The sequence below is a fragment of the Trichoplusia ni genome, chromosome 4, assembly GCF_003590095.1.
Source record: "Trichoplusia ni isolate ovarian cell line Hi5 chromosome 4, tn1, whole genome shotgun sequence".
NCBI lineage: Eukaryota > Metazoa > Arthropoda > Insecta > Lepidoptera > Noctuidae > Trichoplusia > Trichoplusia ni.
This window is the reverse complement of record NC_039481.1, coordinates 17,030,793-17,056,559: the sequence shown is the minus strand read 5'-3', so window position 1 is coordinate 17,056,559 and position 25,767 is coordinate 17,030,793. Positions and strand designations below refer to the sequence as shown.

At 38.7% G+C, this 25,767-nt stretch overlaps 1 protein-coding gene across 1 annotated transcript; it reads left to right on the top strand.

Moving 5' to 3' along the window:
* The first annotated feature begins 8,631 nt into the window (after positions 1-8,631).
* Positions 8,632-24,780, top strand: LOC113493173 (pro-resilin). Its single transcript, XM_026871011.1, has 3 exons — positions 8,632-9,552; positions 22,526-22,589; positions 22,807-24,780. Exons 1-3 carry the CDS (start codon positions 9,418-9,420, stop codon positions 24,297-24,299), a joined length of 1,692 nt encoding a protein of 563 aa, XP_026726812.1. The 5' UTR covers positions 8,632-9,417; the 3' UTR covers positions 24,300-24,780.
* The last annotated feature ends 987 nt before the right edge of the window (positions 24,781-25,767 follow it).

Genomic DNA, 25,767 nt, shown 5'->3' with positions numbered 1-25,767 from the left:
GCGTTCATTATAATTCAATACAGCGCCGCCACAACGGATTGATCGATGTTGGCAGGTCGGTGCTGTAATGACCGGCCCCGTGGTCACTATTATATTTGCCAAAATATAAGATGCTATATCATACATAACATACTCATTTAGGCATTTAATGAAATAATAATATTAACTGTTAGTATCTTTTCGTAGGGGCGAGTTTTCAATCGCCAGATAACTTTTATCTAACGAATATGTTTGACGCTTTGACAGCTTTTGTATAGAAAATACGTCAAACGGCCATATTTATTCCTCAGATAGAAGTTAACTGACAATAGAAAAACCGGCCTTAAAATAATAACTTTATGTTTTAACTTTGTATTTCGAGCACGCTGGAGACACAGTCGTCTACAAAAGTGTTGGTTTTTTAAAACACTGTCAAAAGATCAATTCGTTAATTGTACCTGCAAATACTCTAAGTTATACTGTAACGAAAGTAAGCTAGTCTCCCATTTAATAATTATTGTATGTAGACTTGAATTCTCCCACGCGTTGTTAAACGCTGTTGTTAAATCTGATCAAGTAATCCTAAAACAACCTGCCTATACTCGTTCAGCATAACTGTACTAATGTAAACTTTTCTTTAGGTTATATAAAACCTCTTTTTTAATCCATCTTTATTTTATTTTTGCCAACCTTCTTGTAATCGACTGTATAAAGTAGACCATGTAGGTATGTAAGTCCAAGGACCGCAAACGACTTTAATATAATTTAACTATCCCGAGGCTGATGACACCCGCATGACGCATGCGCACGACTGATCTTATCATCACATAAGAAGCACTGCCAAGGCTCTACAAATTCCCAGTGACTCAGTATCGTGGCTTTGATTTGGGATTACTAATTCTATCGTCTAAAACTAGTGACATCACCTGAAGTATGTAACGACAGATGTTGTTCGTACTGATTTCTATTTTACTTTTATTATTAGTTAGTTGTGAGAAGTTAATTGTAAAGGACCAACTACCTTCGAAAACCTTAAAAAAGCCTTAGATTATAAAATGCAGATTTCAGCGATATTCCACTTTAAACTTCTTACAAATTTACGGCATACATAGTATTTATTACCAAGAGGAGCTTTATCCATTTTGACCATACTTTTAATGTTGGACGACAAGTATTCAAACTTATTACGGATCAGTATGCCAAAGCAACATTGTACAATCTTCACAAGTGTCAAAATGACTCAATTATTTAAGCAAAAATTAAACTTGATATTAACCTCAAACTACCCAAAAACGTCTAATCTGATAACCATAATGTTTCCTAGAGAATGATAATGAAATAAATCTCGATGCTCGTCGCACTACAGAAGCGCCGCGGCGGCCGGATGCGCGGGCGCAGTCTCTCCGTCCAACACCGGCGCCGGCGCCGGCGCCGCGCAGCATACAAACTGGCGCATTGAACTAGAACTTGACGCGAGTGATACATGGCCCTGCTCTCGCCGACCCCTCGCACATACTGAACATACATAAATGTCAAGACATCAAGACAAATAAAACTTTCAGCTGTTTTCAGCTTTTTACGAGTATGTAGCAATCATTTAACTATCACTTTCCCTTTTTTTGTTGTCTTTTAAAAGCTTCGTGTTTTAATAAACTATAGTGTATCATACAATCGATGCAGCAAAAAAAAGTTCTATTCAGTTTTAGTAACAGTTCAAATACTTACCTAGCCAATATAATACGGTACAATATTATGTAATTATAATTACAGATGAAACCCATCAGATTTGTCCTCAAATTAAGATACAAACAGATAAGATACACTTACAAGATATGTCTGAACGACGCTCGTTTTCCCGCCAACACGCGCTCGCGACATAATAATACAAAACAAGTAATTAGTGTCGCTTAAGAAAACTCCGGTGAGTAAACTCTTCGCGTGTCTGCTTAAGAGGTTGTTACACTTTTTCTCCCTTCATAACATTGTAGCGGAAATTTTGTTTTGTGAGCAAAAGTTTATGATTTATTAGTATTAGCTGTTAATAGGCAGGAGATAATTAGATGCTTAATGGTTAGTAACAAAGTTCATTGTAACACGTGTGTACTTTAGTGTAAGAACTTAAAATGGATTAGGTGAAATGATCGAATGTTATTTCCATTTTATACGAATCAAAGATTGGATAAATAACAAATTGCCGAAAAATACTTGATTTTTTCAAATGCACAAGAGGAATGTAGCTTTTGGAACTATTTAAAATGCTAGATGAGAAAATCTGAGGAAAGCATAGGTCATAGACACAAAACCAGTTTCTGAATTATTTTCATAGATTCATACAAACAGGTAAAACTTTATCGAAATCATTAAATAATAAAACAACAATGTGAATAAATTGTATTGAGATTATAGGATTCACCATCGATCCGAGCTGATTACTCCGTAATCATCGGCGCATGGCAACTGAAACGCGGAATTATATTAACATAATTTATAAGTAGGAAGTGAGATCCAATAAATTATGTGAATTTTCCTTTTAAAGATTCATACCTAAATTTTAAACAGATTTTATGCAGATTCAGTTTCAGCTGTTTCATATTAAAGATTATTAATATCACTGCGCAGAAAAAACAAGACCAATTTCGAAAAAAAATTAAATAGAGCTAGCTGAGATACTTATTTAATGCATGGCCTAGCTTTTTACTCAAACTCTGGAAGAAGGTAATGTGATATACACGCAGGAGAAGCAGTGGGGAAAAGCTAGCGCCAATATTATTTGTAACTCTAAGAAAGGTTTTTGGCAACTCTAATTACAAAGTCTGACTTTAGGGAAAGGGTCTAAAACTAAGTAGATAAGTAATCAAACAAAAACAGTCGCACAGAGTCCAGGTGGTGCTGCAGATGGACTATAAAGTCTAGAAATAATGGAGTGTTTACGACCCGGAGCCGTCAGCTGCTAACATAAAGCTGAAAACTACAAACTAACTGAATTAAGTTTCTCTCTACTCGACTAAAATTGTCAGATTACTAGCTGTTGCCTGCGGGCCCGCCTGGTACAAATAAAAAATGATGAAATCTACATGGAGTTACTCATACTATATGCATACGTATCCAAGTAGCGAGTTTCGTCTAAATCAGTAGAGTGGTTTTTGCATGAAAAAGAAACAAACATTCATGCATCCACTCATATACACTTTCGCGCTTTCAATAAAAGTAGGATAGATAGTCTAGTACATTTAGGGCTTTGAAACATTAACTGCATAAGACTTACGTACCTAATGCTCCCTGTATAGCGGTTTGCGTTTAATTTGACATTAGATAATGTAAAACGTCTTTAAATTTAATGAGAATATTACATTTATATCAATGTGAGGGAGGCGGCATCTCGTCCATCCCGCGTGACACAACTCTAAGCTAACGCCACGGACCTCATAATGTTGGTCCGGGCTTTACATCACTAATTTTATCCCATGTTGTAGATAAATGCAGAAACTCAATAACATGAAGTGTACAATCTATTTTAACACAGATGTTGTGTTTCAATATTAAAACCTTGATATTTGCTGGTTCAGCTATTTTAAGCTGGTTTCATAGCCATCAGGAAGACCCGTAAGGGCTTATAAATCAGCGGCCCGTGTGGCGTCAGAACATCGTTAACATATCTCCGGACGCAAACCATACAGTTTTGCCCCACACCATCTTCTCTAGCCAAGAGCCATTAAAGCTAATTTAAGTAAAAAACGTTTAAGTTTAAAGAAATTACTTTTTGTTTCAAAAAGTCACGTGATTTCGACCTGGCCTGAGCAGCATTAGTAAAACTGACCTTCTGTGTTTCTCCTGTAGTATGTCTTACTGCCCCAGGCTTTATGTTAAACTTTATACAAAGTTGTGAACTTTTTGTTTTACTTGAAATTGTTATACTTCACGACTTTCTCTCAGTTTTGCGGTCAGCAGGAAGATGGGTTCTAGATATGACAGCCTACTTATTAAATTACTAAAGTAAACATAAAATGTGTCGGAAATCGGAAAATATAAAATGTAGGTAAATAAATGTGTAGGCATACAATGACTTGATACATTCCACAAAGTTTCGTGTTAAGGTGGAGTTGCTTATGTAAAGACTACGAAGCTGCTTCTGACAAGCAGCGAGACAGACATACAAACAAAAAAAAATTGACTTAAGAAAACTGTGGCCCTACTGAATAATCCGAACAACCAATTATAATTATTTCATACTAGCATTTCGCCCGCGGCTTCGACCGCGTCCAGGTCTGTTATATCGCTTTTCCAAGAGAACTCTTCAAAAGTCCGGGAAAAAAACTATCCTATGTTCTTTCTCAAGGTCAACTCTATCTCTGTACCAAATTTCATTAAAATCGGTTCTGTGGTTTAGACGTCAAAGCGTAACAGACAGACAGACAGACAGAGTTACTTTCGCATTTATAATATTAGTAGGGTATGTTTATATTCCTATGATTTAATATACTCATAAATACCCAAAAAGGGTTGAGTTAACTAACACATTACAAACCATGTTAATATACGCAATCACTGCCCGAGAGCCGCGCGGATACCGACTGTTTAATTAGTGACGACTGTTAACTGTGAGACGAGGATTACAGTAAAACATCTTTAACTGTTACGTAATCAAACAGTTTATAATGACGCGTGTTTTGAGCTTTATCACGTGAGACTAATTAACTCAGCTAGAAAGCTATCACTGGAGGCCTAAATAAAGAAATAATAAATAAAGGACTAAATAATTACAGAATTTGATAGGCTGTTTACAGTACTTTCTCTTGATTTCCTATTGATTCTGCAGGATTGATCCAAATAGGTTTTAATCTCTATCTTTGTAAGGGAAAAATTCAAATCGATCAGCTGTCAAGCTAATACACAAATATCAAAACATGCGAGTACAGTTACCGCAGCCGTTTTCTCATATCAACGAGGTAACTTTGTTTTGAGATTGCTAAACACATGTTAATTATGACAATATATCCAACACGATGTTTAGTCCTAGTCGAAACCAAAACACTCGGCGGAACTCGTAAACATCTGCCGAGAATCAAATCACAACTTCTAATACTGAAATCTAAGTAGTTACTACACCGTATGTTATGCACTAGCTGATGCCCGCGGACCCGCCCGCTACCAATCGAAAATGGGATCCCACGGGAACATAAAATAGGAAAAAAATATCCTATTTGTAAAACCAGGTTATAAGCTATCGGACCAAGCCGTAACAAGCTTTGTCTAAATCCGTTTAGTGGTTTTTTGCGTGAAAGAGTAACAAACATACATACATACAAATTTTCGCGATTATAATATTATATTATCAAGTATTTCGTGTAAAATAGGTACCTTAGTAACCATATTAAGGGGAAATCCTGATCAGGGGGAAAAAGCAGAAATCGATTGAAAAATCCAACCGACGTATGTATGTAGTAATTTACTGAATTCTAAAATCATATTATAATTAGAACTAGTAAATTATATTATGTTACTAGGAAAATGATGATGAGTACGATGGCTTATCGAGCTGGCAATCTCCACGACTCCAAACATTAATTACTCACATTACATTGTTTTGTAAACCGAAACAAGTCACGCGTGAAAACCAAAAAACGGAGCACTAGGATCCTCCCGGTGCCGTGTGCTCATCACGTGCGTCACGTGCGTCACGAATGTAGGAGGACAGGTTTAGGATGTCGTACCCAAAGGGTTCAGAACGCAACCGTTTAACCACAGGCATAGCTAAAGGAGTCTACCCACTAATACATATTATTTTTTAAAGATTTTTTTTTGCCCTGTCACCTTCATAGTACGGTCATGGTATGGCACGGTGTAGTAGGCAGACTCCTTAAGGTCCGCCACTTTTCCGTCTCTGCGAACATCCGTTCATCTGGCATCAGGCTGTATATCATGAATCTCGATAATTAGACAGTTAAAGTTTTCATAGGTGTATTTTCGATGCCGTTGTAACGGCGAACACTGAAAATTAAAATCGGAGGCAAGCAACGTTTGAAACAGCCATATATTGGTTGGTGACAAACAGCTTACAAACAGCCAACTGTGCTTCAAGGGAATGACAACTTGAAATTATGCAATACGCATACACACTCCCGGAAACATCTCCTACAACTAAGTATGAACAAATGTGAGTGAAAAGTGAAACATATGGCAGCTTCACGGCCTCATACAAAGTGGGCATAAACAGTATAGTAGACCATTGTGAGTTGTGTCATAATGCTGCAAACGTGTCGCGGGAAATAGCCAGCCCAAACGAACACACTGTGTGACGTCATTTTCCGGGGTTTTGTTACAGGAGACTTCGATACTCCTGCTATAAACTAATCTTCATCAATCTAAATCAGAATCAAGGGAAATATACGAAGCCATTCTAAAGGTTTTTCTAATAAGCACCACATCCCTATTAACGCATTCTTGGTGGTAACACAGCCTAAGAATTTTCATTCGTATCATGTAGTTATCTTTCGAAGAAAAAAGTAGAAGTGTTACTCATCTGCAGACACTACTTGGAATTGTGTCAACCAGGTGAGATCATTAGCAAGGCGACCCGGACGTAATCAGGTCGACTATCGAAGCTTCTACAAGCTGTTTTATTTTGCATCTTACGATCTCACATGCTCCATGTAACGTAAAAAACATATATGTAGGTACGCATACATTCAAATAAATTGTTATTTTTATTTTTGTCTAAATTGTTGGTTTCGCAATATAGTCAGTCGGTCAGAAGCAAGCCTACGCTGATTACCAGTAGCAACGACCTTCTCATTTTTTTGCACTTAGAGAAGTGCAAGGGATCACACTCATCAATCCGTAATGTTCATTACATACCCGGCTACAGTTGGCGATAGACTTTTGTTTCAATACTTGAAATCTATAAATCTTCAAATTGAAAGCCATAAATATGAACTTCATAATTTGTATGTTTCTGGTGGTAATAGCTACAAGGTTTCATTAATACCAGAACAATCAATGTCTTGTACATTAACTCGTAATGTTAATCTGTGTGTTTCTAATCGTCGAGAACACGGGCATTAAGCGAGATTAATAGCGAGTTATCGGTGACCCACGAGAGGAAATATTTACAAAAAACTTTCTTCATTTTCTATTAACATAAGCTTTGAAAACATCTAGTCATTTAAAAGCAGTTTTTAATTCATCAATTTACTAATTACAATAAGTTCAAACATAGCATTTTAACATTAAAAAGTACAAAAACTTTCAATCAAGCATTTTGTTAGTAATTCTTTTGTTGCAAAACTCGAATGTAAAACAATAGCTACAATAAACTACACGACATTAAACTGTAGATATATTCTAACCATGCAAGTTAAGATCAGAGCGTGAGCCCTTCGCAGCATATTAAATACTGGGCCATTTCGCCAACTGCAGCGTCCTAATTGTAGACAATGCCTCATTAAAATATATTACCTACAGTCCTTAGTAAGCCCTGTCCCACTTAGAGAGAGTTAGTACTTACATGCTAGTACACTACATTAGGGCTTTTCAAGGCTTCCCATCTAGTAAGGTAATGGCTTGGGCTCTATGATGATGTTCAGTAGCAAGGGTCCAGTTTTTCCTTAAAAACAGTTTCTCAGTAAAGGTTTTCCTGAGAATTTTCACCCGTTAAAAAGCCCCTGTTATTAATATAATTAGAATAGGTATCCCTCAAGGAATTATGTCTGAAAAGTTAAAGCCCTAATAATAAATGTTTAAAGAGCTTTTGCTAAGAGTGTCCACGTAATTAGGGTGTAAGTCTCTAAAGTACTAGGTTTAAGGCTAGCCAGAGTAATTAGTCGTCACGTATTAAGCTAACCGAGTACAGCTTTGCTGGGATTATAATATTATATTTACAATGTAGAACCTACCATATTTTATATCTAGAAATCGTTTTGTAACAGTGTGAACAGTTTTGCCGGTTACCGCTTGCTTAAAAAACAAAATTTGACTTTTACTATCCAGCGTAAGATGTATTAATCCCCAATGTAAGATAAAGCATAGTCCTCAGGGAGCTTGCCCACTCCACTGACCACACCTGGTGGACCTGGTAGTCACCAGCTCGCGATGACCTTCCTTCCCTTTCCTCGTGATGGGGTCCATCATTAGGGCAATTATTAGAGCATATTTAGTGGCATTACATATCCTCGCGTACCGAGGGAGGGGGGCGGCGTATAAAGCGGAGATGCGCGGGCGCAGGTCGCAACACAGCATCGCCGCGTGCGCGTCACGTGGTCGGATCGCTCCGCTCTTGACGAGGTCGAACAGTTTGTGAGTTAGTAACTGTTGCAGTACTCTGTGCATATCGGATTCTGTGAGCTTTTGGTAAGTCTTTATATGCGTGTATTTTTGTAAAATAGGTTTCTGTGTATTCTGAGACAGTAAAAACAATAAGAAATAATATTAATAAGTCTGTCGAGATTTTTTTCCGTAAAAATAATAAACGTGCAGTAGGTTGAAAATTCTCATAATTTTTAAAATTTAAAAACTTAGATTGGTCGTGTTTCAGTCTACAAAATTATAAGTGTTACATTCTTATATAAAATTAAGAAAATTACAAACAAGCAATAGTAACAATTAAATTAATTTAAAAAGCAATACCTCCACAATAGTATATATTTACACAAATAACAAGTATCATTTGCCCAAATAAATATCAATTTTGTGTAAATTAAATTCGTGAGGACAATAACAATAATCTGAGTCCTGGCAGAACTTTACGAAACTTTGTAAGTAAACAATTATAAGTTGCGCCACTCAGCAACACTGTTGCTTTGAACTCGTGACTCTCAGTGGCACTGCGCTACTTTGTGCTACTGCGCTACACTGTACCTCCGTACTGCGCTGTCCAGTAACGAATTACTTTTGAACATATTAGTTAGAACCTTATTATAAGGTTAATTAACCGGAGTGACAGGCTGGTGCTACTGAGTACCTCCACCTAGGATGTAGTTCTGGAACTTCGTTTGGTTTGCTTGTTATAAAGTTTTTGTAACTTTATAATTGGCAGACGAGAACATTTGTTTTGTACTTTGTAATGTTACTTTTTAACGCTAAACATTGTTTTTTCAATTCAGTCTTTGCTTTTTTTAATTAAATGTATGTCAGAAAAATAATTTAAAAGCTGCGAATAAGCAGGATATCAAAAACTCGGATGTCGGATTCAATTTGGTGCATTCTGTATACTAACTATATAAGTGTTTTCAATTGATTCGTGGAATATCTCAAGTATTAATAAAATGAAAGAGTAAAATAGGAAAGTGAACTAGCTAAAACTTCGTCTTTAGAGTAGCACCGAGCCGAGTAGCATCAGAAGTTCATAGTTCGAATTCTTAAAACTCAAGTTAATCGTGAGAGCTAAAGTAAATTAAACGTAAATAAAAAATAATACTCCTCAGAAATGTAATAATAATTAAAATGCCACATATCATCACAGCACCACTTTGCAAACTCCTGGCTCAAATAAATGAAAAACTGAAAATCTATAAGAATTTATCTCTTGTTTACAGAACGGCACTCTCGTCCCCCAAGATGGCGCACATCAAGCTGGTGGTAAGTTATACACACATATTATATTATCATATTACAATAAATAGTTAAAATAACACTTAAAACATACATGCACACAACAAAGTGTTAACACTATAATCTGTTAAGTACAATCAGATTTGAAAAAGAAATACAAAAAATGTCCTTCGGATGTTAATCGCAAAGTTTCAGCACAAAAAGTAAATTAATGTGTTTGTGCAAAAGAAACAACAACACTAACGTGGAAAGTAAGAAAAATAGGACAAGTTGTTGTATGTTGAGAGAGGGTGACTTTTCCGGGTAATGTATCACCGTCCCGAGTAGGCTCGCGGTATTGTAAAGAATTGGTCGAAGTTGTAACGAACGTAGGACAATTTGTGGCCATTCGTTCTTATGGTCTCTGTAATTCACCGAGAGTCATATAGTATACCATAATGGCAACGTGACGAGGCACACACGGGCGTTTATAAGACACTGAAGATAAAGAATGAGGTTTCTAAAGAAAATATCCAAAAATAAAGATGTATAGAACTAGGTAACTGTACATAATATGCTAGAACTCTTCATCTCCTAAATATCTTTAAAATAACATCGGTTCATGAAAACCGCAACAGAAATTGTATTCTGAAATAGTCGCGTTCATAAATAAGGGTGCTAACACACTGGTACTGCGGCGACACGTGTTGCATCACAATGGTTTGTGCACACCGCATCACTCGTAGCAACAGGGCTGGCACGCAAGGAACTACTTACTTATTTTCATATTTAAACATTCCTTACGGTGTTAAAGTAGAGATCAATCTATAAATTAATTGCCCGCCTAAGCGTTCAGAAAAATGACGGTCGGCTGAAAATGTGATGGGCAGACCATATAAAGAGACCAGGAAAAGAGAAGAATTTCAAAAACAGAGAAAAGCCTATGCTTATAATGGCGGCGATACATATAAATTCTCGCAACCATATACTTTGTTTTATAGAACATACTATTAATTATTTACTTACGCTAGAGAATAGATCCAGTCAAAAACTAAGATAACAATCGTTTCTTGAAGTACGCTTTGTAAATATGCAAGTGCAGTACAGTCGCCAGCCCTATTGGAAGCGCAGTGGTTGCATCACGTCAGTTAGCGCGGGACTCACGCCTACAAGTCATTCATCTCCGTACAACCCTAGCACCACGCTGAACGCACATTTTTACTCTCTTTAACGTGTTTTGAAAGCCCATTGTCTGCTTCTATTCAAGTTTTTTCCTTTTAACTTAAACGGAATTCTAATTTATCATCACGTTGTCAGTTAATGCGTATTTTGACATCTTTAAGCTATTTTCGTACAAAGAAGTTATTGAAATATTACTTGAAAGGTTAATGTTATTTGGAACCTCTTCGAAGACTGACATTTTTTTTGTCAATATTTAACGTCTTACTACACGAATCTTACTAACTTACCTTATACCACACAGTAGTGTAAATTCTGATTTTAAGTGCATTGCTAATAAATATCATTAAAACCATACGAAAGCAATTAACACACAAAATCGCAATAAAATCCAAATTACGCTGTAACTGTGATGCACGCTGTGTTCGGCTCGCGTTCGGGTGTTTCCGCCGAGCCGAGCGTGACGTAACGAGGCGCCCGCGCGTGCGCCGCCCGCTAGAAAGTGTCATTAAGGTCAAGGTCGATACTCTTCCGCACTTTGCATCATACGCTAAGACAGGGCTGTCCGAAAAACTTAGAAGTGATAATTAATTAAAAAACATACAAATACTGTTTTTAGGTACGCATCAAGTGTCGAGTGCCATGAGGCCTTTATTAACATGTGATTTTTTTTCATATAGTAGCTACTTAGCTGTAGATATTAAAATTTCCCTTCGTAAATATTCCGGTAAGTCTTAAAATTTTCCCTCTGGACAAGGTTTTGTAATAGCGGAATTTTATCTGAAAGAAATCAATACATGACATGCCATGACCCTACATCTCATGCGTACACGCAAATTAAAGTGCGTTTGTCTGCCTACAATAACCTTTATACCAAAAGTACCGCGGTACTTTATAGTTATATAACATAGACGCGAATTAACACATGTCTTCTTTGTTAATCGATGGTACTCCGGACGTTTTCACCGACTGACCTAATGATGAAATTTACCTGTGTTTTCATACCGAAGAGTAAACTTTATAAATTCAGTACTGAAGATAAAATGTACTATATTTTGAGTACAATAATATATTTCCACAACAGTTGCCGAAGTAGTTAGTTATTAAAAACATAAGTATGAACAAAAGGGTTCGCTAACACTTTGCATAAGTTTTTCAAAGTCACGTCTAATGACACAAAATAATAAAAACAACACTTAATTATACAAGTACTTAGTCAACACTCTAGTGCCGTACTTAACATAATTACTTAGTAACGCATATTAAGTGACACTTAGCATCAGGTCAATGTACTCACGCAGGCGGGCTACACACTGAGCAAGAGGACTATTTGTTTACTTAATACAAGTCCTGATTGAAAACTGTCAGTATGTTACATATTTCCTCACGAATTGCCAAATCTATTTCGATGAAACTTTAAAGAGGAATTGGTAAAAAGCTTTTTTGAGCAGGTTTCCCTCTACTGTGGGAAAATTCCGTGGTATAGATAGATTTAGATATACGATTATAATCGTCTGATTATTTCGACAAATAACAAAAGAAACCAATTAATTGCCTTCGATCTGACATCCAGTTCCGTAGCGTAGTGTGCAGCGCGCCTGCGCAGATCATCTCACGCGCAGATCTAATGGCCGTGTGAACAGAATGATTTATTGTCTGCGCGCGCGCATCGTCGGGAAGTGAAGCAGATCGGAAGAACTGTTTAGATGAGTTACATCACACCAATCTTAGAGCATTTAGCTTTTTGTTAAGTACAAAGTAGTTCCGTTGTATTATACTTACACTTAATAGCTGTAGATAAAGAGTTCATGAATGGCTTTCATTGGAGGAAGAATTTATTTAACTTCATCATCCATAAATGATAGTCAATAACTCAAGTGATCATGTATGAAAGGCAGCCAAAGTAAAATCATGAACATCCTGACCCGATACGGAATCTCCTTTAAGGCCTTTTTTACTATTGTAATTCCTTCGAGAGCTATCAAGTTAACCCTCACAATAGTTTCAACATTCCAAAGTCTTCAGATCATGTCATCCGTAATCTATACTCTATACTAATATATAAAGCTGAAGACTACTGGTCCAAATTGAAAAATTCTTTTTGTGTTGAATAGACCATTCATCGAGGAATTCTGTAGGCTATAAACCATACACGCCGCAACTAATAGGAGCGGAGATACAATGGAAAATGTGAAAAAACAGGGCAGGTATAAATCATAACTTATACTTCTACCCACGGGGACAAAGTCGCGGGCAACAGCTAGTTTTATAATATAATCTTAATAAAATTTACTCACAATAAAACTTGCCATCCGTTTCGCAAGTCCGCCCAATTTTCCAACATAAATCATAACAATAGGGTTTATAATTTTGAAAACCCATTCATTTTCTACTAATCATAGTACGAGTATTGTCAAAAAGTAAACAGTACATTACATGATTCCTTGTAATTCCGTGTAACTGGACACGGTCGGGTTGCGCAAGCGTCCTCTATGTGAGTGTTGCGTCTAATTCTGTTTGTTTCGCAGATTTCTAAGGTCACGGCTTACATAATGCGTAAACATACATGTGACACGCGACGTGACACGCAGCCTGTCTTACGGAATAGGTCATAGTTCATGCGCGGGGATTATCCTTGTTGTTGCAAATTGTTATTATCATAAGAGGCCTTGCTTCTTCCACATACGGGCCCATACAGTCCATAGCGCAGTTGTGTCAATTTCTACAGAAGTTAATCGATACTTAGCCATTTATTTACTGATGGTCGTATCATCTTGAATATAAGAAGCTCACTTTTAACAGATCTATTAAATACATTATTTTTCAATCAGGTCAATATACTTTAAGAAAAGATCAAAGTATATCTTATATAACAATATAGCAACAAAAGAACAACGCTATCAAGTAATTAAATTTAATACAAAGCACTCTTTTATCATATGAACTAATAAAAACATGTTAATCGTTCGTGCATCTCCGTTCACTCTGTCGCGCGCGCGACAGAGTGAACGGAATGAATGGAATGAACGAAGCGAGCGGTGAGTGAATGGCAAGAGGTTGTCGTTCACTCCTTATCTGATGCTCGGAACTAAACGTCGATCATTATTTAATGTTATGTCATTTGTTCGTGACTGTACTTTCGTTGTTGGACAACTCGCGCAATGTGTATGGGCAACTCGCAGCTGCTTTAACGCATTTGCACCCATTGTAACTAGGAGATGGAGAATAGACTTTACGTGTACAGTATATTATATCCCGGCTTGTGATATCCTCATACTTATAGACATGACTATGGATTTCAATTAAGCTTGGTTTGTGGCTAGCTTAAATGAAATGACTGGCATCTACCGCAAGAAGCCACTGACACAAATAATAAAAATAAGCTTAATAATTGCCATCTTACCAAAGTTTCCCTGCAGATCGAAACAATTACACTCTCCCCTGTAAATCGTCGTCACCATTGTATGAGGCGCACAGCCACTGCGCCCCCATTCATACTAGTAATGACACCCGGCTACACTTTCTCCCGCGTACAAGCAACAATGTAGCTGTCGTAGGCACTTGGTGGAAATTATTATACTTTGCATTCTTATAACCATAACAGAGTATTTTCGTAAATTTCAAATATCTTTGACTCATAAAACCGTGAGGAAATGTATTAGTATACAGAAAGTGATATAATAATCGAATTCTTATTATAATACCAACATTAACATAGTTAGGAGTCAAATGTTCTACGTCATAGTCCAAACTGCACGTGATAAGGCTCCGCAGTTTCTGAGATATTCGCGTAACAAACGAGTCGTTAGTGGCTCATGTAACCAGTTTTGCATCGAAAATAACTCGGAATGTCATTAAATATAATGATTTATATCTGCAACCAGCTGTTACATATTTATATATTTTTAAATACGATTTTAAATTTGTATGATATTATGTAAAAGAGCTATTTTAGTAAAACTATTTACTTTTTATGAGCAGCTACTGATTTGCAATTTCATTCTTAGGTATTTTACTTCACACGTAACCAAAATTTAATAATACTAACGGTTTTAGTCGTCATTCAAAGTTGCAGAATTTAGTTATCGTAAGAAGTGAATATGTCGTCAAAAATAAAGTTACTTTTGATGCGGAAAGTAAAATCAACGCTCATTCAAAAGCTTTGAATACAAATAAAAACTTTTTATACTTCTTTGAGTTCTCCGTGGATTTTAAAGCCAGCATCTTACCTACTGAGTAACAACATAAGTAACACATAATAATAAGTGTGCCGCCAGCACAGACAAAGTATCACCGATACAGGTCGCCATCATAAAAACCGCAGGTCACACTATAACACGTTACGTAACCCGGCAATACCGCGGCGCGCGCACTACATTGCCGGCATAGCACACGCATTGTTAGGTAACGTAACTTTGTAAGAAAGCAATGGACGACGCAGTATATTTCGTATGGTTATAAAATTTTACTTTCGCTATGGGAAATGTGTTGCCTAGTGATTATGGTATATTCAGATGTGCGAACGAATCTCAATAGTGTTTTATGGGAGTTCAAACTGTAGGCAGAGGATGGTGCGAGAGTTCTAGGTGTGTTAGGAAACGCTATTCTCTAAAGAAAATGACTGGTAGCTATGCAACTCATGAATATACACTTATTATTTTAGTAAACCCGTTACAACCGAGACAATTTTGATAGCCATATAATATTGTTTTATCTAAATGTAGAGCAGCTAGCATTGAGTTACCCACACCACACCCAACAAACTTCTCAAAATGGATATACCAGTCAAATAATTTCAGTAAAATATAGTTATATGCCATCTCAGCAACCACATTAAAATCCTTTTACAAAATGCAGGCTGGCAATATTGACGGTAATACTCCTAAAGAGTTTTCATAAATAATGATAAAGTGCGTTTGGCCCGCAGTTCGACCCACAGGATTATACGAAACGCATAAATATATTATCTGTGGTAGGTGTTACGTAAATATAAAAATGAAAAAATGTCTGAGATTTGCTCCCATTATTTTAAATTCACCATTGCTTGTCGGCAGGCGGCCATTAATTGTGGCAGGTGATTTAAATTGATTACGCATAAAATCGCATGAATTTTAATCGCTGTAATTAGGGTCTCATTTACTTTAAATCGCAATTTTAATGTGGAGTGCCGTGGTTTCGGTATTCCGCTACTATATGTAACTATTGAAACTCTCGTTGGTGTTAATTAGCTAAGTTTTAATATCTAATTTCATATGTGTGGCAGCTCTAGAACTTCAAAGAGATATAGAGTAATTTACATGATATATTCAAATTAAACTTCGTCTGTTAATTAGTGTTACATAATCTATAATTTGCCAAATTTCTCTATCGTAATAACAAGTGACAGGTTCAATTTGCGAAATATTCTTCAATTTTAACATTTTAGAATATTCTGTTTTATAATGAGGACTGCTTTGAATGTCTCCTTTGATATTCTCTCGGATAATGAGTGTAGATGCAGAGCCGATGACATTTCGTAAGTCGTTCATGAGGTAGGTTGCCATTCTGCGCGCCACTCACCCATAAATAATACCGCTCGCATTTGCGTGAGAAAGGAATCCGATTCATTCAGCGCCATCACCAGAAGCTTGCTTGCTCTCACAGCAATGATCGGTAAATTATCTTTTTGTCGAAAAGTAAACGTAAACATGTGACAATGGCGTTTACCCGCGATTAATGAACGCACGAAACACGAGCAGCCATTACCGAGACATGCAGGTTGTCATTAATGTAATGACATAACCTCCGCGGTGAAAATGGGCGGGAAAAACGTTGCCGCGGGTATTGGAAAGTGTCATGGCGGCGATGTCTTCCTCGCTAGGTCACAAAAACAGCTATTAAATAAACAATGAGGCGTGTGAAGCCTATAAACTATTTTCAAGATTAATAGATTAGTGTTTAGCACCGTGCGACGAATTAATACTCCATATTAACTTTACTGTAATTAGTTCAAGTTCGACGCACTTAGAGTGAACCATTCTTTGACAGGAAAATTGAAACTGCATCTACATACACGGAAATACGTGGTTTCTGGAAATGAAATGTGCTGTGAACCAAACTAAACGGGGTTCTAACAATAGTTTGAGTTACGTAACAAATAAACAATATGCACAAATAAACCTGCCTCAAGTGTTATGTAGTCCTGGTACCGCATGGTTCACACATTTGCCTCGCCATTCTTTATGAACGATATCTGATTAGCATTAAGTAGATTATAATAGAAAGATGATAAGGTATCATAAACATCATGAACGTGTGAATAAATCAAGATCCCAAAACAATTATGAAGGAATCGTTAGCACACTTGGAGTTGGGCAAGTTCCGTCGTGTTGCAAGTGTAGCGCAGTACTGTGCAGGCAGGCAGAGCACAACTTAGAGAGAACAATATGCGTTGCACAGCCGCATTGTGGCTCCCGCGGGTGTTGTCAAGCGGAGGACTATAGAGCACATGTTTCTTCATGAATATTAAATGCTGCTGACTGATTTCATGGCTCAGTATACAAAATTGAAATTTGATCATTGTGGCTCATTGCGCTGGTATTGTTAATATTTTCCTAAAACATCCATGACAAATCACTTATTTAATCTGAGCACATACAAATAAAAGAGATAGATATCAATATAACCTAGTTTAGAAAAAAATAGGCTACATTATCTAATAGATGAACTTCGATATTAACATGCTTGTAGCAAGCCGACCTCTCTGAACACTAACCCTATCGCACTGACAATCACTAAGATTGACGTGCAATAAACTTGCGAAGACTCGATACCTAATAAACGAGTGAAGCAGTGTGAATGTAAGTGGAACTCATTTCCGCGACTCTGTGGCGACAGGAAGTGAGCGTCAGCGCATGCGCGAGAGCTCGCTCTAACTGATGCACTCCAGGTACCTACATTGCCTAGGTAATGTGTGCTAAAAAGATGGGCTCCAGTTGTTTAAACATACATAATGGTTGCTTTGATTCTAACTTACAACTGACAACAACATGAAATTATTATTCAAGCCAGACTCGGTTCAGTCTCGATTTAGTAACGTTTTTACTTAACAAATACACTAAGGGCTTGATGCAAATTACCTTTAAAGTTATCGAAGTAAAAATAAAGAATCCAATTGACACAGATTTGAGCAGTAATAAACATAAACAGCACATCTCGTCGAGGATCATGCACAACACCAGTAACGGCGGACTTACATAAATGTTACTTATTTCACACCTTTCACATTGCACTCTCTTTCTCTAAATAATGTTAAACAGGGACAAAGGGTTTGGGGCAATGCCTTTCTGCTTTAATAAAAAAACAAAACTGTTTCCCAATTCAAATGGCTACTGACCTAACCTAAAATTGACCCGAACCAATCGTGAAGGCTTGTCTATGTTAAAATCTAAGTATTCCATATCTTCTAGATACCTATCTCCACGTATTGTTCAAATTCGCTTCAGCGGTTAACCCCTATGAACGTAACGAGCGTTAACTTTCACACAAACAGTTACTGCGAATGATAACAATACTGAGTCATTCTATAACAACACATAACTCGCATTGCATCACACTTACGTGAAATTATTTCATTGTGCAGACTAGATGGAGATAATTATATTATAATGCTTGACAATGAGGGAAATCACAGAAAAGATAGAGTCGCCTGATAAGTTTGGATTAAAACAATAGTGTTACAGTGTGCTTGGCGGAGCGAACTGCGTGAAGATGCGGAGTCGTTAACATGTCTGGAACTGTTTTCTGCTTGAGTGCCTGCTTCTAAGTGTTGCTTATAAAGATGAGTATCACAAACGATGTGTTAAACACTTATAGTACTTTTATAACTTTCATAATAAAACAGAGTAGGAAAGCATACAATGTATCAGTATCACAATGTATAATTCAATGTAATGAGTCAAATTCCCCGAATAAATTTAGATATTTTCACGTTGTAGGTATATCTTTTTATTCATTTGATAAGGTCGTCACACACCTACACTCTTTACTTTTCCCAATGTCTCGCTATCACTCGCTTGACAGCACCTGTTCCAAACTCAATTACACCACGACTTTGAGAAATAAATCCTCTTTTCTTATCTGACTGAAAGAGAAATACGTTTATTTTTAGACCCAAAATAGGCTTATATAAACCTGCTCCCAAGATTATACCTGTTATACTTATTTTTATTTTCACCTCTGGAGATAAGCAGTAGGAATATGATATGTTCATCACTGTCACGCTAACACGCCGTCACGCTGTGACGTAGATACACGACGTGTCACGTCATTTCTAAAGCTTTATATCAGTTACTTCATGTCCTTTCTTGGTTTTATCTTACCAGAATATTTTATTACCCTGATCTTAGACACCGGAAAAATGTAGAGCATTTTTTATCGTTCCTCTATTCCATCTATTATTTCTGTTACTTAAATAATAGTACGACAACTCTACCGACACATAATTATAAATTAACAATGATAGAACCAAACATCTTCCGATACATTTATTAGGATTTTCGTCTTAACATAATATGAACATTTCAATACCTCCACAATTACGCTCATTTTCCGCCTCTTTACACAAGATTAAAGTAACTAAGAGCTCTTAATGAGCAACCTCCTTGTGCATCCAACGTGAAACCTATCGCTTACCATAAACATTAGTATATATAATATATTACTTAAGTTGTATAATAGTATCAGAGAAAGTGGAGTTCATAAGATCCACGCACTGGCCAATTATCATAATGGTTCACGTACATTATTACTGTTACACTCTACGCTTTATTTCAACTGCGTCTTGTGTTAGGCCTTTTAGTTTGTGGCAAGCGATGAATACATTGATTATATTTTCTATGTAAATTACTATGTTGTTTTCTGGTCCTAGCAGCCTAGTACTTACTGAATTCTTGTCCTTTAGGTCTCCCATAAAATCCGTCTTCTTAGTTATCGAACGGTTTACTTATTTAGCATGTCTATCCACCCTGTATACCACCCTACACCCATACAAATCACCATGGCTATGATTACACCACAAGCCCTTGACATCATTCCGTAGTTGGCAAATACAGCAGACTGTGGAATACAAAGAGATGATATTAATTACTTAGAAATGCTACTTACAACCGTTGGAATAGATACACGCGTCTGATCGCCGACTCGCAAGTGGCTTTATTACCATTTTGTGCACAAAGTGTAGTATCATACCGAAAAGATTTTAATAAATCTTTGTAAATATTTTTATTTGTATCTCCATCCTTCCCGGATGGTTTGAGCAGGAAGAGGTGCGGCATACTGGTGTTTCACGTAAACTAATACTATCTATTGAGTACTAGAGACACGTGTAACCTAACGACCTCAAATAAAATTATCTCTTAAAGATCTCCACCTAAAAACTTATTGTCATTCAATACAACCATTGTTTTCGCAATACATCCTTATATAAATCCTTTTTACATCCTTGCAAATTGTTGTAATATTATCCTCAGTGCACCTTGTCTTACGTGCCGTGACTCTAATGAGTGTTTGACAAAAACTCGACTACCACCAGCTTTCCCCGGAGGTCAGGTGTTTATGATCACTTACTTACGTCATCAGATATCATCAGGGACCTACCACAATACTCTTAAAGTAAATCTGTTATAGTTGTGGATATGAGACAGTGCTCTATGCTGTGTAGCGCTCCATCTCACTCTCACACGTGTACCTTAAGATGCGGTGGTACGCTCCTAGGTACCTTACAGCTACACGCGGATAGAACTATCGCGGGATCGCACTTCCGCAGTAAATAATGAGTATTATGAGTGTCGTGAGATGACAGCTGATGAAAACACAACTATCAAGTATCGATGGTTCTACAATAGTTCGGGACTGTCTCATTTGTACTCCAACAGTTAGAGGGCCTTTATATAAAAGGACACATAGTTTAGATTCTCTATTGTAAAAAGGGTAACCTTTTTTAAGTAGGTACTTAAAAAAGGTTACACAGCTTGACTAGCTAAAGTATTTAAGTTACACTTGAATAAACAAATCACTTCGTATGATGTAGTACCAGCCGTGTCAATACACGCCGGCTGTATTACAGTGCAGGCGGGTTATTACCGGGAATCGGTATAATTATCAGCGGGTCGCCGCGCATGCGCTGCACAACTCATTATACAAATCATAAGGCTGTTATTGGAAACACTATTTGCAATATGAATATGGTTATTTAAAACGGATAGTTTCTTCTATTGTTTATTTATCAGATTTTAAACTACAATAAATAATTGAAATATTTGAACTAAAACATTTAAATGTATTGCAACACAGGTGGTTAAACTATTTAAGTAAAACGAATAATTTCTTCCATGGTTTATTTATGAGATCATCTGATATCTACTCAAAATTATTGAAATACTAGCTTTTCTCCCGCGGATCCGACCGCGTCGAGGTCGTTTATATCGCGTTTCCAAGAGAACTCTTCAAAAGTCCGGGATAAAAACTATTCTATGTTCTTTCTCAAGCTCAACTCTATCTCTGTAACAAATTGCATTAAAATCAGTTCAGTGGTTTAGACGTGAAAGCGTAACAGACAGACAGACAGAGTTACTTTCACATTTATAATATTAGTAAGAATTAGTAAGAAAGTAAGAATTTGAGTTGGAACATCCAAATGTATTGCAACATAGAGCCGGCCAAAGAATAAATAATCCGCAAACACTAAGCACATTGTAATTCTTGTCCGGTGTCCTCATAAGTAGACTAATGTTTATGTCATTGAAAGTAGAAATGCCCAAACACAAGGAGATGACAACCAAGTCCGTGAAAGTGTTCACCAATAGATACGTTAACATTGTAGCACTCCTATATCAAAGGATTAAGGTTGAATTTCGTGTGCCCGCTGACCGTACAATGTTTTACGAGGCACGCGGACCTTCCTCCTCTCAGTACATGAATCTACGCGAGGATTTCGAGGTTTGTCGTGAGGAGACTGGTGATTACCACATGCCACATCGCAATGTTGATGGTAGCCAACATGAATACTTTGTAATGGGAGTTGTGTTGAGAATCGTGTTTGAATTTGAATTGTTGAAAATGGGTCTAGAAAATGAAAGTATAAGAACAACGCTAAGTCCCTGACACGAGTATATTAGTATGTATTAGTAATACCAGAGTATACCAACAATGTCGCTGATCTTTGTTAAAGTATAGGATAGTCTTGGCTATATGACAAAAAGTTTCACAACCAAAACCACAACCTATTTTAATAAGATGCTAAACCCGAAACAATTAAATGTGTTATCATTTATAAACGACGACTCTATCTTGCGAAGTAAACCGCGCTATTAAATCAATTGGCGCGAGACTCATTTGTCGCGAAATTTAAACTGGGAAATACAGCACGCCAAGCTTGGGAATGAATCACGAAAATATGTCTTACTGCTTGAAGATAAGGATGTTGACAATGACAAAAACGATGGTGTTCTGTCGACTGTAGATCAGTAAATTGCGCTGTGTGGCAATAGCAGCGATCTGCACGAATTGTGGGAAAGTGTCGCAAGCTGCCGCCGGCATTGTGTCGGCGCCGCGGACAGCTGGGGGCATCCTTGGAGCCGAGTGCCGGCCAGAACAATGGGATTGTGCCATCACTGCTAGCAATTAATAAGATGGTCATTTAGGAGATGTCAGTCCCCACTAGTGCTTCTCAGTTGGAGGTATTCTTAATACCTGATTCCTATTGTTTGATCCTAACTCGAAAAATGTCTCTCCAACTGTAGCAACAATCAAAATCCACCGTTTCGAAATGAGTAGTTTTTTAACTTTTGTTTTTTTGTTGCAGGTGGCATCGGCCCTGCTGATGCTGTCCCTGGCCGCTGCGACGCCCAAGCACCGAAAGCGTGAAGGTGAGCCTCCACTAACTTTATAACTAAACTACTGTACGAGCCTCTGCAATCAGGAAATTAATCAGTTAATTAAGTATAAGAATTAGTTAAGAAGTACCATCTCTTTCAAAATGTTACTTCGTATGACTTAGATAATTTCTTCATTACAGAGGCTCTTATCATAAAAGACAGTAAAACTCAAAGTATGAAATAATAGCACCTATACCATTATTTGCAGCTCCGCTGAGCTCCTCGTACCTGCCACCTTCACACGGAGGCGGTGGCCACGGCGGTGGCGGCGGCGGCGGTGGATACAGCAGCGGCGGCGGAGGAGGGTACAGCAGTGGAGGCGGGGGTGGATACAGCGGGGGCGGCGGTCACGGAGGTGGGGGCGGTGGATACAGCGGGGGCGGCGGCCACGGAGGCAGCGGTGGCGGCGGACACGGCGGCAGCGGCGGCGGTGGCCACGGGAGCGGCGGCCACGGAGGTGGCGGCGGCGGCGGTGGCTACCCAAGTGCCGGACCATCCACCAGTTACGGGCCCCCTAAACCTAGCTATGGGCCACCCCCTAAACCCAGCTATGGACCTCCAAAGCCCAGTTACGGACCACCCAAACCTAGCTACGGTCCACCCAAACCTAGCTACGGACCACCTAAGCCCAGCTACGGTCCTCCCAAACCAAGCTACGGACCACCGAAACCGTCCAACAGCTATGGACCTCCTCCATCCAAGCCTTCCAGCTCTTATGGAGCCCCGGCTAGACCTCCAGCGACCAGCTACGGCGTCCCAACTGGACCATCAACTACTTATGGTGCACCTAAACCATCGAAGCCATCCAGCTCGTACGGCGCTCCCTCCAGCTCGTACGGCGCTCCCTCCAGCTCGTACGGCGCCCCAGCTGCGGCACCATCCAGCTCTTACGGAGCACCTTCAGCAGGTCCCTCCAGCTCGTACGGCGCTCCTTCTCCTCCGTCCTCGTCTTACGGCGCCCCATCCTCCGCCCCCTCCAGCTCGTACGGAGCTCCTTCTCCACCATCCAGCTCCTATGGCGCTCCGGCGTCCCCTCCATCCTCGTCTTACGGAGCTCCCGCCGCAGTACCATCCTCATCATACGGCGCTCCGTCATCTGGTGGTAGCAGCGGTGGATTCAGTAGCAGCGGTTTCGGTAGCAGTGGCTTTGGAAGCAGCGGTTCAGGAGGCAGTAGCTTCGGTTCTAGCGGTCCATCATCGAGCTACGGTGCTCCGGCTAGCCCGCCATCCAGCTCTTATGGAGCGCCAGCCAGCCCCCCATCCAGCTCCTACGGTGCCCCCGCCAGCCCGCCTTCCAGCTCGTACGGCGCACCTACATCAACCAGTTACGGCGCTCCTAGCAGCGGCGGCGGCGGCGGTAGCGGCGGATACTCATCAGGCGGCGGTGGACATTCTGGCGGCCACTCTGGAGGCAGCGGCGGCGGCGGCGGTGGTTACTCCTCCGGTGGTAGCGGCGGCTACTCTTCAGGTGGAAGCGGCGGCGGGTACTCGTCCGGCGGCAGCGGTGGCGGATACTCCTCCGGCGGTGGGCACTCCTCGGGAGGCGGCGGTGGCGGCTACTCGTCTGGCGGCGGCGGCGGTGGAGGCTACTCGTCGGGAGGCTCCGACAGCTACTCGTCCGGCGGCTCGGGCGGCCACGGCGGCGGAGTGCCGCCCACCATCAGCCAGAGCTACGACTCCAACGGTGGCTACGTGTACTAAGTCCTGTAGGCTCCTAGCGTCCTAGTACTAATATACGATAGTCAATTATTTAGGTGTCACAGATTGTTCAGTATTGGCGGTACTAATTTCAACCTCATGAGTCTCTACTTTTTGTATTTATGTTCGGTTTTCACCAATCCTTGCCTGCATTAGTAGCTACTTTCAGAAAGTTGCGAACTACATGAAATCCTTTACCGACCCTGTATTAATATAGAAGTCGAGGCCGAGTCTGGCGTCATTATGAATGTTACCATGTTACCAAATAACTCGAAGTATCCTGTTCAGCAGCGCGCTGATGTAAGAATAGTGAACAAATGATGTCGACGTCCTGTGACGAGTATCGTCCGTCGCCCTCTGCTTACCACGTAAGCGACGCTTGAAAGTATTACCTTAATTTAATTATGATTAATAAATTGTACAAAATTTAGTTTAAGTACTAAGTAACTATACTTTTTGTAAAAATAAAAAAAAATGTAAATAGTATGCTTGTTGTCATTTGATCTCCTTCATGCGTAGTCTATTTATTTCTGACTATAATTGTAACGTGTTACAAATCTTTATTGCCAAGTAAAAAACTTACATTTGTTTATTTACTTACGTCGATCAAACTTGTCACTGCAGTTGGGCAGTGTAGGCAGCAGCTTGATAGTCTGACGATCCAATAATGAGAGACCAGTGGGCAGGCTACAGCAGGTTGGGGGGGGGGGAGAGGGGAGCAGGGGTAATCAAAACAAGTCACCAACATGCTATATGTTTTATTTTGATGTCGCCGAGACGACCGCGGAATTCACAACGTTACACATTTTTTTACACATTTTTCATTTTCAAAATATTCAACAAGAACTAGGAATAAGTCAATAGTAGGTATATCTACTAGCTAACAGTGGGGCACCGCTGCCCGATCACGGAGCTACTCAATAAATATACACTTCAAGATATACATTAATATTCTACAGATATAATATTTGTAAGTAGGTGTATAGTGTAGAATTGTAGCTATAATATATAAATTCTCATATTTTACTATATTAATCAGTAAAAGCAATGAGCTAAGAAATTCTAGAATGTATATTTGCTTGAAGCAATAACAAGTTAATAAATATATTATTACAAACGACGCAAAATACTGTAATGGTTCTCTTGGAACGGAGTTTGATATGTATCGTGTGATAACATTTGTTTCAAGGTCGAGATATTTTGTAAAGGCTTCACTAGAATTAAGCTAATGAGGCTGTTTCTGATTTCATGATTACAGAGCCTCACCTGAACTCGGCCAGTTTCATTATTTTTTGTTAAAGACAGTTCTTTTAGACAACTTTTTAATATGGTAGAGCATTGCCTAAGATATTTTTCTTTGTTACTTTCCCTTGTTTTATTTGTGCACTTGAACAAGGATGATTGAATATTGTTTTGATTCATACACAGCTCGACTCTGGAAGCCTTAACAAACGTTATTTTTTAATTTCAA